Source organism: Diadema setosum, chromosome 7 (genome assembly GCF_964275005.1).
Source record: "Diadema setosum chromosome 7, eeDiaSeto1, whole genome shotgun sequence".
NCBI lineage: Eukaryota > Metazoa > Echinodermata > Echinoidea > Diadematoida > Diadematidae > Diadema > Diadema setosum.
In genome coordinates, this window is record NC_092691.1 from 21594578 (window position 1) to 21609479 (window position 14902).

At 39.7% G+C, this 14902-nt stretch overlaps 1 protein-coding gene across 1 annotated transcript in view; it reads right to left on the reverse strand.

Annotated features, from left to right (window-relative positions):
- The window catches only part of LOC140230439 (insulin-like peptide receptor), a 174853-nt gene that overhangs the window by 43545 nt on the left and 116406 nt on the right, over positions 1–14902 (reverse strand). Inside the window, exons 4-5 of the mRNA XM_072310593.1 lie at positions 13960–14110; positions 12217–12315 (exon numbers count right to left, since the gene is read on the reverse strand). Coding sequence (XP_072166694.1) covers positions 12217–12315; positions 13960–14110 — 250 coding nt within the window. The remainder of the gene's footprint in view (positions 1–12216; positions 12316–13959; positions 14111–14902) is intronic.

The window sequence follows — 14902 nt, forward strand, 5'->3', positions numbered from 1 at the left end:
AATTCCACAGTACTTCGCAATATATTTCTTGGTGTACCTGCATTCATATCACAAATTACAAGGGCAAATACTACAGAATTTCGCCATGAATTTGAATGAACATACTGAGTGTTATTCGAGCCCTCTGCCTGCTGGAACCTGAGGGTCCTCAACAAAGTCTTATGTATTTTTTTCCCCTAATCTTGTAGGGATCAGCTTAAAAATGCTCACTTTATAATTGCAGGAACTGGGTAATACATGTATCACCATTAGGGTTAACGGAAGCAAGAAATGAAGAAATCAATTGATACATTTCATATAGCTGCCAATAGACAAAATGATGCTAAATTCTTGTTTATCTGAAAATGATCTCTCAAATTCTGCTGGACGTGGATACACAGATCAAGAATATTTCTAGCTCATTCTGGATTCCTGAGAATTCTTATCATATACACTATCATTTTTTACAGAATTAAAGGAGGAGGGGAACTCATGTTTCAGAAATTTTTATTTCCACCACTGATTCAGAATAAAATGTAGTTCTTGAATCAGCTGATTTGCTATTGTCATCCTCTAGATTGTGAGAAAATTTGGGATGACCTATTTCCATTGACATGCACATATCTCAGTGGTTGGTAGTTTCGTGACACCGGCACTACAAGCTATCAAGTCTGATGTGAAGTTCTCCAAGACTAAATGAGACCCATCAAGCAAGCTACACATGATGGTCTCGCCCAGCCCCGGAGATGTCTTGAGGTGCCACAAAGCCCAGTCACTTCCATCCCACATGCACCGCACTTCAAGCATTCTTGCACGGAAAGCAGTTACACGAGTAAAGACACGATTTCATCCTCCCCACGAGAGAGGGGTGCGTCTCCGCGCCGTATCATATCGTGTGAGAGCCGAGACCCTTCACTCTGGGGATTGGGTACCTCTCAGAGAATTTGTGTCGGGGGTCAAAAGTCAACTATTTATGACAAATTTCCTCCAGTGCCGGGGCCGAGGCCTGCCCAGGCAATGTTTTCGGCCGGATCAATTCATGTGATTGATCCGGCATTTCCAGGGCTCCCCCTAATCCACCTACACAAGGGAGTTCAGGAGGGGTTTCTGTTTGTTGTCTTTTCTTCTCCCCCTTTTTTCCTTCTTGCTTTGCTTGTTTTTCTCCTTCTTCCAACTCCTTCTGACAAGTGAAGACCAACGCTGGTTACAAAACATGCCGCTCATTTATGTCGTCATCGCAACAACATTTCAAATATTTGCTATTATATGTAATGTACATGGATGGAGTTTAAATTTGTGGTCACGAGTCTTCCAGTTCCATGTTGTGCAAAAGCAATGTTCAGAGCAAACTTCTTCAGTGCTGAAATGATATGTGACTAGCAATCTAGCATAATGGAACAAGTTGTGGCCAGGAATATCACCTTCAGAAGCAATAATCTAAAGACACAGATATGTCAGAACATATTATCCTTACATCCACCCACTGACATTCCTAAGTGTATTATTAAAGTGTTACATCTCGACTTGTTTCACATCTTGGTCATATTTCATCTAGTTACACACAGTCATGAATCTACATCAGGAGTGATAATACATATTTATCTTGATGCTATTTCTAAACAATAGTGTTCATGAATCAAAACAGTCAATTACCAGCAGTTATTCTTTCTGCCATTAGTTCTGAATACTTATACAATTATTATTTCTGTTTCTTCTCAAAAACTGCACCGTTATTACTCTATTTAGTTACAATAATGTTGTCATACAGGTTTGCAATTCTTAACCTGTTGACAACGTCTGCTTCCCATACTTGTCCGAGTATACTTGGGACTCATCCTCAATGGGTTAAGAAAGCTTTGTATTCTTTGCTGACTTTGATGTATGAAAGTACATTGATTCCTTTAACTGTTTAGTAGGACCCCGTTTACAGTGCGGGGCTGGGCCGCGGCTGGGCCGCGGCCGAGCCCGCCTTAATTTCAGTGTAAACGCGCAAAAGGCCATTGTGGGGCAAAAATTGGCAGCGCATTTGGCCACGCTCTGGAGGTGGTCTCAGCCGCGGTCGAGCCGTGGCCGAGCCCGGCCTTTTCTCACTGTAAACGCAAACCGGGGCCAAATGCGTGGCCAATTTTAGTCTGGCTTCCAGACCCTCTGCCCGTACTATTTCATTATTCAGGATATTATTATTATTACAGTACACAGCTGGACATGTTGAATACTATAGATGCCAAATAATTTGTGGACATAATATTTCATGAATCCAGAGTTGTGAGACAATTTCGCTGGTGGTTGAATTCATTATTGGGAACGTGAATATCACACTGCTTGCATGTGCTCAGCTAATAGGTGTGCATGTGCACAGCACTGAACTCTGTTATGGAATGGATGAAACGTGCAGTGCATTGAAGCTGGTCTTTGCCATTTTGAGACTCCCAAGAAGCGACTGAGCATGCAGGCCCCTCTCACTACTGTTAACGTGGTATAGACCAGAGTAGAGAAAAACGCATGCAGCGCACTGCATGCGTTCTTTTGGGTTGGAGAGAATGAGAGAATAGGAAGGGTGGAAATGGGAGTCTTAAAATGGCTGCCGGTGGCTTCAACTCTTGCACGCCAAACTCAGTAGCCATTCAGCACGTATTGCGTGCAGTGCCCCTTCCATAGTAGAGTTCAGTGGTGCACAGTGCAGTAGGCTATGCAGCTAAGTGCAGCTACTGCCTGCTCATGTCGCGTATGAATTGCTCTTATACTTCGTACTTGTGAAATTAATATTTTAGTGGTTTGGAAAATTTATGCATTTCTGGCACTAGAGAAATTCATGCAATAATTTCAGTCTTGTGTGAAAAGGGTTAATTGTGGGTCTGAAGGGGAGACTACAGAAACTCTACCTTCACATGCATGTCATACGATATGTTCATGGAGACAAGTGTTAATTAAATTGGGAATTTTGCAGTATAATGTCATTTTGGGATTGGTTTTCCAAAATTAATACACAGGGCTTTTAAAGGTGACCTTGTTTTCTGGGTTGTGATCGACATTCCTCAGCAGCCAGACCAAGAAAGCCAAGGGGTACCAGTCTGAGCAAAATGTAAACCATGTGTCATGTTCCACCCACAGACCTTACTCTTTCTCAATTTCCACCTTCACACATACATTATCAGCAACTTTGCTGTAAGGGGTCCTGTGCCCACTTTCATAGTTCGTTAATTTCCTACAACCTTCGGATGAATGCACGCATGCACATACATGTATACACACACACACACACACACACACACACACACACACATACTTGACGCACCATTCCACTTAGAGTAGACCTGTATCACAGCAAGTCGCGTGATTGGACAAAAGGTTTAGGTTTAAAGAAAATCATCTGATTTCATGAATGCATGGAAAAGATGATTATATTTTGGTAGTGATCGCGGATTTTTATGGATTTTATGAAGAATTTTCGATATTTTCGCAGGTAAGGTCAATGAACTTGGTAGTTCAAGCTGCACATTTTTTTTTTTTTTTTTGAGGTTTACATACGTGAACTAAAGTGCATGCTTTAGTTTCTGCTAGTGCAAGGCGTGCTGCGCAGCTCAAAGTTGATGATGCAACAAAAGGCATACTGGGAAATCGGGCGATTTTCAGCATGCGTTTGGGTGGAGATCACTGATCTCATATGGGAAACAAGATCAGTGGTGGAAATGAGCTGCTTGGTGGAGGTCTGTGCTCTCAGAGTGCTTCTCTAGACATGCAAATACGTTTGCCTGAAAGGACTAGTCTGAAAAAAAAAAAAAATAAGCATTAAGTCACCTGGAGACTTGTGAAGCCATGTTATCATCACCCACACTCATTTACAACTAATGAGGTTCTGACAGATGAAACTGTTTGCTGGAGAATTACACATGAAATCATAATAACCCAAAGCCCTTTTGTTCAATTTTTAATGAAAATTTCAAATGTTCTGGTAGTTCAGATTTTTTTTTTTCATTCCCTTCACCAATGTCAATGTGAACATGTGGTAGTGTTTCCCTTTAAAGACCCAGATACCACCAAGAGAAGATGAAGGACGCTCTGTCTTCAATAATGTGCAAAGAGCAAACTTGCACTTACTTCACACCACGCAGAAAAGAGGACATCAGCTGAAAGATGACATTTGGCATCAGAAAAACACTTCATACCAAAATTTTAAGTTAGCATCCCTAGAGAGAAATTGGTGGGATTTTTTTCTTAAGAATGATGTTGGTTCAAAATAACCTGTAAGAGGTGTGAGCATGACACAAATTTTTCAACAATCCCAATAGCTTACTAAAATTGATAAATTTCAATAAAGGTGATAATATGCAAAATAACAGAACTGAATAAACTGTGCATTTGAGTTCTATATATAGCATAAAAATGAATCCATACGGTAATTTGTCTAGCACACAAAGTATGCAATTTTTTTTTCCCCACACTGAGTACTTTCTTCTGTTTTCCAGGCTTCAGCAATATTCTGTACTGTTCAATTACTCATGCAATATCATAAAGTAGTTCAAGAGAAAATTTTCTCTCTAGACTAGAGATGCCTTTCAACCACTGGAACTATGTATGCAATTTAAAGGGAAATGAATTCCAATAAAATATTTCAAAATAATAGTTGGTAGGATTATGGTTTCCCATAGAAAGTCATTAATTGGCCTAGTAATGTGCACATCAAACCTCTTTGTTAATTTCATGGATGTTGTTGTCAATTTTCTCTCATCAATATATGCTCTAAGAGAGAGGATTAATAAAGCTTTTAGCAATTAGTATGGAAAAGAGCCATTTTCACTTCCCACTTCTCAGAAAATGGAAATGTCAGGCCCTTCTTTCCATCAGCGCCTCTCCTACACACACACACACACACACAAACACTCACACACACACACACACATGTATACACACAAGCCATCCCATTCACCGAATACGAAGACTGACAGGCCCTATGCCACTGGATGTCGTTAGGCCGCAGCATCCAGGACTGCAAAACAAATTGGCGTGGAGTACGGCAGCAAATTGTGCACTCTGGCAACCCCTCACGGCACTCTGCAACTCGAAGAGTTCATTTGCACCTGAGGTACGCCAAACCTGGACTTGCTACGTGGGTATTAAAAGGTCATCATTTGGACAAACAACTGCATATTTGCCCCACTGTTGCTGAGCTACAAATGCACTCTACTTTGTCATGCGTCCGCACTGTTTCCCCTGTCAATCAGTCCAGAAACCTAATTGCAACACCAGAGCAGTACAGAATCTGTGCAAACTACTCTGTACATGGACTGCTATTAGTATACCATAAACATACAGTGATAATCTTTTTTCTTCTTTTTTTCTTTTCATACATAACTACAGTGTACATAAGGCAGTTTGCTCTATTTTCTCTCATGGTAGCTAATTACAATCATTAGTTTATACAGGAAGCTAGAATTCTAATGAAAAAAAAATGAAAAAATAGGCAAATGAAAAGGATACAATACTTTTCATATTCAATGTTCATGACAGTATTGAAACATTGTCACCTTTCATTTAGTTGTGTTTAATACAATGTGAATATTATATTAGTCTCTAAAGAAAACTGGAGAACAAATGAATATAATCTGATTTCTCTCTCTCTACGTTGGAGATTTACAAATGGCCAAGCATAAGAGTGAACACTGTGATCTGTATCATGTATAGCACACGCCGAATATTTCACAAAGTTTTTATTTTTGTGAATTTTGCAAGTCAGATGCTATTTGTAAATTCAAAAACATGGCAAAAACATGAACTCTGATCCCAACATGAATGTCATGTGGGCGCATAGGCCTACATTTTTCCATTCAGTAGTGCGTACTCCACAATCACAAATTTAATCACTTGCAAAATTGTCGGGAAGTCCCGATTTGTGAAAAATTAGACCCTGGGTTAGATTTGTAAATTCTTCTTCTTTCACTGATGAGAAGTACACCATAGGTAACTAGTCTGTGTTTTTCTTGGAACTACCGCAAAGGGAAGAGGGCTCATTAGCCAACATGAAGACAGTGCACAACATTACAATGGGATGTAGAATCAGGAATAATGATAAGGCAGTAGCTAGCCAACAGTAAATGAAATAGGAACTGAACCAAATGATGAAGATTACAGCTTCATAACTGTCTGACTTACAAGTAGTAGCAATCTTCTTTCTGTTCTTGGCACTATGTCTTAGCATTGATTTGTCACTTGATTGCTATATCCACTATCTTAGTCATGTTGATGATGCAAGTTTGCATCTTTCATGATTTCCCGCTATGTCTTCCACTAAACCATTTTTTAAGCAAGACATTTAAATCTTTTCTTTTTTTTCTGACTGTATGTAGGCCCAATACATCTGATGGAGCTAACAGGCTGCAAAGGTAGTTTTTTAGTACGTCAGGAGTGATTTTCTCCTTTTCCGCAGTGGAAGCAGACAGCATCCCTGACCTTGGGTTCCCCTCCCGTTTCTCCCCAGCTTGGAAAGGTGGAGTTATCCGTGCGGTCCCACCCGGTTCCATCCACTGGGCCTTTCCGAACATGCGCTAAACTCATCAACCGCCCTAGCTGGGTCACGAGGAGTCAAGCGAGCCAGAGGTGAGGGGGAAAGAACACTGTATGCTGCCTTCCAGGCTGCTGCATCACAACTTCCATTGCCTATGTACGAGAAGTCTCATTCCCTCTTTGTGTTATACTAAGCCCATTTACAAATTTCTCTCCAAAAGTAATCTTGAATTCAGTTTTTTTCTATGATTTCAAATATCATAACACAAATATTGGGCTGCTGCTAATCTCTGCAGACCAAATCTATACTGATAATCAGTATTCATTTATATGGTTTGAAAGCACACACACACAAAAAAAGGAAAATATATTTTGGTTCAGACATGGGAAAATTGCTCACATTAAGCAAGCGTGTTTCAACAAATTCCCCCCCCCCAAAAAAAAAAAAAAATTCGGTGTAAAAAAAGAAACCAAAAACAACATTAAAAAAAATTCGGACCCCCCCCCCTCCCCCAAGTCCTAAATATCGTAACAACATACAAGCTATCAGCCCTGTGTATGAACCCTGATCTGTAGGGTTGGACAAGCTTTATAGATGTCATCACAGGCACACATTATGAGAGAGAGAGAGATGGAGGGATGGAGAGAAAGGAGGAGAGAGAGAAAGAGTAGGAGAAAGAAGAGAGAGAGAACGAAAGAGGGAGAGAATGGCTGCGCACTTGCACACACTCTTCACTGCCAACCGCGCTCAATCCTGATCCAACCAGATTAACCGATCTCGGGAGGGTTGACCTCAGCTAGGATTGAATCTGTCACAATTGGCTGTACGCTGTAGGCATATAACCTGTACATATCATAACCACACCAATCCCAACATTAGCTGCCACTTGCCAGCACTCGAGACTTTGTCCTCGATAAAACGGGAGAGGATTGGGGGAGAAACCCCGACCATCAAACCGTAGTGGTGTACGCCATTCATACCCAAAGTCGGGCCCAGGAGCTCTCCTGAAGCGCCTCAATTTTATGCCCCTCTGGGCCTGTTCATACAGAGAATCACTACACGCGGAGTGGCTGAGGGGGGCATACATAACTGTCATGGTGACCTTCAAGTGTGCGGGAACTTCATACAAACTATATGCACAGTGCGCATCGCATTCCACTTCCGGAGCACTCTAAATGTTGGTGCCCATTTTCACAGTCTTTAGACCTCTTCTATAATCTGGAGTGCTCCTGAGTCTAGGCTTGAGAGAGGCAGTTTTCTTCTTCATGTACAAATCCATGTCTTTCCAATCTCATATGGCTTCTAAGTATCTAAATAAGATATTTTTTGTGATGTTTTGTTGGAAGTATCATACCCAGAGAGTGCTTCTTTTATTTTTTCCCATTTACTTAGTTATTTTTCTTCTTTTTTCTTTTTTTTTTTTTTTTTTTTTGGGGGGGGGAGGGTGAATAGTCATTACTGATATGATTCCTTTTGTGTTCTTTCAGGGTTAGCAATTATACTGTATGACAGTATTGTGATACATGGTATGTTTGTATGGGCTTAGCGAGAGCTTGGTGCAAACACAATTGAAATTGGAAATTGATGACCATCCAAATGTCATGGGAACCACATAAAACCTTCATTCTGAAGAAGAAGCATTTTCAAGTACTTCTTGTATAGGAATTCTAATCAGTCTGTGGTTCTATCTTTTTATACTTTTAAGGCATTACAGTACTGCCTGAAGTTTTGCTGGAAGATCAGTACTGTACTGATAATGCGAATGAATTTCAGGAGCGATGGATAAATGATATAATGGCTGCAAGGATTTCCACCTAAAGCTGCTGCAATCATGATCAGGGGAGGGGGGAAGTGATTCTACATTGTTACGGCTGGTATGAGGGAGAAGTGAGGTTGTGTTGCTCTGAGCAAAACAGAGACACAATGCATTCCTCTTAACCCCTGTGCAAGTCCTTCCTTACTGTGGAATTCAAGATCGGTTAAAAGTTAGTCTGATGATATGAAGGAGTAAAATTTCTACAAGCACAACAGTGAATTGTGTTTTTTTTTTTTAAATGGACGAATATTGAAGGACGTTATGGAAGTCCGAAGTTTCTCTCATTTCCACAGAACACTTCCTGGACAGTCAATATGAATATAGAGGTAAGTGAATTGACAATGTCATCACCTCACAACTTGCCATCTGGTTCGCACACAATTTTGTTTGTTTGTTTGTTTGTTTGTTCAGATGCAATTATGCCCCAGTCCCTAATCCAAATATATTTGACTGATTATTATTTTCAAGTTATTTGGCCAGGAATAACATTGTGCTGCACAATCTTATAGTAGAAAATTTCATTTTTTGTAAGTTTTTAGTGTATGATCAATGAAAAATTGTGATTTGATGACATCATCAGTCTACTTATTTGCATACTCATATCAACTTTTTGAAAACTATTTTGCAAAAATTAGTGAAACTTTTCAATTTTATGACTTCCCCGATTTTCATCTGCTTTTGACCAAATCCTCGCTGTTGTGCTCATAGAGTTTCACTCTTTCTTTTCAGACCAATTTTAGACTGGTCTGCAATTCCCTTTAAAGTTCTGATATCCTGGCACATCAATGTGACAGATTCTAAAGCTGGACGTAGGCTCAAGGTATACTCTTTGCCCCACTTTTCTTGTCTCATTCACATTTGGTGTTTCACCCAATGCCCATCCAGCAGTGATAAGTGTGTCTACATCTTCAGTAGATATCTTGGCACCAAACAAGCTGTATATAATCTCCAGAACATTGTGCAATATACATGTATTGTGGTGATCCACTCTAACAAAATCACAATGGGATCCTGAAATCCATTTTGTACACAAACAAACAACTCCCCCCCCCCCCCAACACACACAAAACCTTTCTTACTGGGATAAATTAATATGAGCTATAATGTCTATTTTCTTTTTTTTTTCTCTCAGATTACATCCAGGAATACTAACGAGAGATGGATCACAATCCTAAAAGAATCTCTCTGTCCTGTATATGTAATTATCTTTTATCTTCTCTTTACGATTAACCCATTGAGGATGAGTCCTGAGTATACTCGGGCAGGTGTCTATGGGAAATGCGTGTTGTGGCAAAATCAGTCCGTCCTCAATGGGTTAATCAGTTAGAATTTTCTGTAACATGATACAAAGAAGCATTATTCTCAAGGGATTTCACATTTGGACCCTGAATAACATTCTTTGAAAATAATATTTTGCTTGTAGAAATGGCTAATCTTGTTTAGACAATTTGTGTCCACACACTGCGGAAGTGTCACGCCACTGGAGTCACAGATGCATTTACCGCATATCTGCATCTCCTCAATCTGCACATGAGTATGTTAACTAGATCTCACTTCATGAAAAGATGTTAGGACAGCAATCCCACCGAGGATATCAACTTCTTGTCGCAACAGCCAATCAGAATGCGGGGATTCGTGTCATTACCATGACATCCGCCACTGCTACAAGAGTTGTCATCACAGCCAGCAACCTTCTATGAAATGGAGCCCTGGCCTTTCTCTTGCAATTAGCCACACGCCTGCAATCCGATTGCGAAAACAGGATGTTTACCAGCCTTTGAATCATTCGAGTACAAACAGCCATGAAGCAGGGGACTGAGACAAAAACAGAGACACAAAAAAAGCTCCCGTCTCGGCAAAATATAGCAATATTGAAGAGAAGCCACAGACTAACGAGCTGTTTTGTCAATTGCGACTGATCAACAAGGGACAGTGAACCTACCACATGCCTCCTCATTAACGACAGATTCAAGGTTCGGCTAGCTATGCTCCCAAGATTTATATAGACTTGAAAATCTCAACTTCTGACACATGGTGGAGGAGATTGCAAGAAGTGGGCAGGGAAGAGCTGTCGATATGAATAGATGGGAGAAGAATGGACAAACAAAATGCCTTTGCTGCTTCGCTAATGACTGTAACATGAAGTGTCATTGTCATGCAATATTTGGAAGTTGGCGAACATTAAAGAGTTCATTCATTTTCAAGGTGCATCAGATTGGTCTTTGCTGTTATTTTTTTTTCTATGATAATCATTGCTACTGCAAAGCAAGATGCATTCAGTTTCAAATCTTTGGTATGGCATGACACAGATTGAGGAGACATGATATATTCAAACTGACAAATAAATATTTCATGCTGCGTTCTGTTTGCACATGGTTTACGATGTCCCTTGATGTCGATGTTTACATGTACCTCTTGGATCTCTATATGTGCCTTCCCCTTTGGTACTCCCACCCCCTCTCGTCTCTTCTCTCTACACCACTAATAAGCAATGACTGATACTATTTCTGGCCTACCTTATGCCTCTCTTAACATCATGCTTACTACCCTCTTCTCTAGCTCATAGACTCTCCTCTCTCCTCCCCATTCCCTCTTAATTCTCCCCAAAATACAGTCTTGTTACATTATTCAGGGTTTCAGCTAACATTACCTCAACTGCCTACTCCTGTATCTGACTAGATACCACTACATGTAGGTCACAAATAAAGCCTTACAGTTCTATCAGCTTCGTCCATACTGTAAAACATGATATAATCGCGGCATGAATTTTTCGCGAATTGGAGCTGACGGCCTTTTTTGCGGCATGAAATTTTCGCGAACTGCCACTGGCATTCAATGCACAAAGTGTGGACAAGAACTTTCGTGTGCATTTTAATTTCGCGAATCTTGGCGCTCGCGAAATTTGCGAAATTAAAATGCACGCGAACATTCCTCGTTTTACAGTATCACAGACAATGGCATGTCAATAATTGAAGTTGTGGGATCTGCACTGTTTATTCTAATGCCTTCTTCTCGCAATCCTTGAGTGCCTGTGGCCCATTGCAAATAATCAATGAGAAATCCACAAGATTTTATAAGTGACTTTGGCCCACATACTCTAAAACACAATATTTTCACGGCATGAAATTTTTGCGAATCGGAGCCGACAGCCTTTTTCGCGGCATGATATTTTCGTGAGTTGCCTCTTACATTAACTAAAAACATTCAATGCATAATCATTACAGTGTAGACAAGAACTTTTGCGTGCATTTTGATTTCGCGAGTCTTGGCTCTCGCGACATTCGCGATATTAAAATGCACGCTAGCATTCCTCGTTTTACAGGAATTATCACGAGAGGACAACAAAAGTTACAGTAAAAAGAACAAGAACAAAAGTTGCCTATCCTTTACCTTCGTCCGCGCATAAATCAGAGGTAGACTTTCTGCCGGAGTCAGTCCCTTCCATGTCCTGCACCTCATAATTGGCTAATAGATCAACTTACATCAAGCAGGTCCGTCACTTTTGTGCATCTCTCTTTTTCTCTTCCTTTTACAATTCTCTTAACCCGTTGAGGATGGACTGATTTTGCTAAAACATGCATTTCCCGTAGACATTTGCCCAAGTATACTCGGGACTTTTCTTCAACATGTTAAAGAATACTCTTGTAAACACCCAAAAGAACCCACCACACAAATACAAACAAGCATACATACTTAATCACAAATATATTCACAACCGTACACACACACTAACATATACATACCCATACACACAAACACAAAAAAATACAAACGGGTATTAAAAACGCACTCAAATACATTCATACAAGGTAGAATACAGTGTCACACACACACACACACACACACACACACACACACACACACACAATGTTCAGCACAAACTGCATCTGTATTATCCCTGGTTTTATTGGCTACATACCTCCTCCATGTATGCTGATGGTCAGTGTCCCATTCACAATGGTGCATCCCTTCATGCCCGCAGCATCCTCTACTGACTGGATGGTCTTGCTTCTGCAAACTGGACATGAAATGGTGAATGTAAATTGAGTATTAGGAAGAGAGCAGAGAGACAACAACAACAAAAGTGTGTGTGTGTGTGGGGGGGGGGGGGGGGGGAGAATACCACTGAGCCAAACCTTTGTTTCCAACTTTTTTTTTTTCTGTACTGCTTGTGTAAATCCCTCCACCCTTCCCCCCCCCCCAAAAAAAAAATAAAAAATAAAAAAATAAGAACCAAGAAGAAACACCCATACAAAAAAAAAAATGACGTAGACAAACCCAAAGTCAATAACTAGCATCTAAATGTTCGGAACATTGAATATCTTCTCTGAACAATACACTGCCATATCCCAACTTGAAATTACAAAGGGGGGAAAAAAAAGGAAGAAGACAGTTCTACTTATCTTTTCTCAGACAAGGTCATGCTGTCACTGTACAGTATGTCCCAAAAATAATTACAACGGGGGCCTCCGCAATGATATCTTTAAAAATAGTGAATCAATCTAAATACAAATTCAGGGTATGAAACTATAACTCATTGCCCACATCTTACAGAAAAACCCCACTCGATTTGCTTCAATGTTCAAAGAGAAATACAGAATTTTGTAGAGGATGTCGGGAATCTCTTCTGTCCAAGTTCTATCTATTATTCACACACAAGATCATCAAAATGCTAAACTCGGAAGAATCCGATTCATGACATGCTTTACAACAATCCATATTTCTCTGTGACCGCTTAATCAAATCGAATGGGGATTTCTGCAAAATAGAGCTAAAATATTATATTTCAAGACCCTGAAGTAGCATTTAGAAATTAAATCATATTGGGCGTTATCAATGCGAAAACCTGATTGTAATTTTTTTGGGGGACATACTGCAGTAAGTCGCCCCAAAAATTACAATCAGATTTTCGAATTGATAGCACCCAATAAGATCAACCTGTCTAAGTGCTACTTCAGGGCCTTAAAATATAATATCTTAGCTCTATTTTGCAGAAAACCCCATGCAATTTGGTTGAGCGGTCACAGAGAAATGTGGATTGTTCTAAAGCATGTCATGAGTCTCATTCTTCCAATTTTAGCAATTCAATGCTCTTGTGTGTGAATGATAGACAGAATTTGGACAGAAGAGATTCCCGACATCCTCTACAAAATTCCTCATTTCTCTTTGACCACTGAAGCAAATCGAATGGAATTTTCTGTAAGATGTGGGCAATGAGTTATAGTTTCATACCCTGAATTTGTATTTAGATTGATTCACTATCTTTAAAGATATCATTGCGGAGGGCCCCGTTGTAATTTTTTTTGGGGACATACTGTATATGGATAACTTCATGTTGACATATAAAGCCACTAAATGGGAAGCACAGGAATTGAATCCATAGAACAAAACATTTCTTTTTTAAGTATGCCAAAATGTAGCTTTTGTGTAGCTATTTCACAAAACTATGAATACAAAAAGGCTGCCTATTTTCATCTTGAAAAAAAATTCAACGAAGACATGCAAACAAAAAGATTTTATATAATGATTCAGCTTCTGAATATCTCTGGTTTCGTTGCATGGTGACAAACTTAGTGATTTTAAAATTATCTACTGAGTAGACAATTTACATTATGAACAGGGGCTACAATGTGAAAAAAAAAAAAAACAGTCAGGAGTCTACCTTTCGGACACGTTCCATTGCATGGTAGGCAGTGACGAGTGTTGTTCCTATCAGGCATGTAACCGCCGGGACATTCCAGCGTGCACCTCTGCTTAAACAGCTTCCATCCTTGGGGGCACTGTTCACTGGTTACGCAGCGACGATTCTTAAACTGTTTGGGTAAAAAAATTTTTGACAAAAAAGTGAGATTGAAAAAGTCAGAAAATGATTTGTAATACACACTAGAAAAAACCCCCTCATTTCTGTATAAGAGAAGAAGACACCGTATAGTACAAAATCACAAAAGGTAAGATCTTTGGATAATTACACTTACTTACTCTGTCTGAGTATTAAAAGCACAATACACATCTTTGAAAACATTGCATTTTCATTGTCCCTTCAAAACATAATTTACTAATTGACTGGCAATTCACGGTCGGAGCAATTTTCATCCCATCCAAACTCCTCTTACTGCTCCTAGGCAGAAGAAGGGAATGTCAGTGCATTATCAGAGCAAACCAGACCAGACAATACGATGATGGCGACCCTCTGGTTGTTCACGTTTAATCTCACACAACGGTCATCACTTGTGACATCGAGATTTCTCTTAATAAACCCTGCCACGACCTTGTCCAAGTACAGAGTGCCTAAAAAAAATCAATGATGAAAGAAAAAAATCATCTTCAGCCACGGAAACGCATCTAACGGACCTTTGCATAGCACAGTCACATTCATCGAACTTCGAAGTAAAAAATATTTCAGATACATACATACATACATACATACATACACACTTACATGCATATTATATAAAGAAAGGGACCTCATAGCACATAATTAAGAAATTCTTTATTTTGTTCTCCCTCTCTCCAAAATTGGGCATATTTACGTATCTTCAAAATGCTCATTGCTATTCTATAAGTATATTCATGGTTTTAAGCTCACAAGCAAACCATTTGTTATC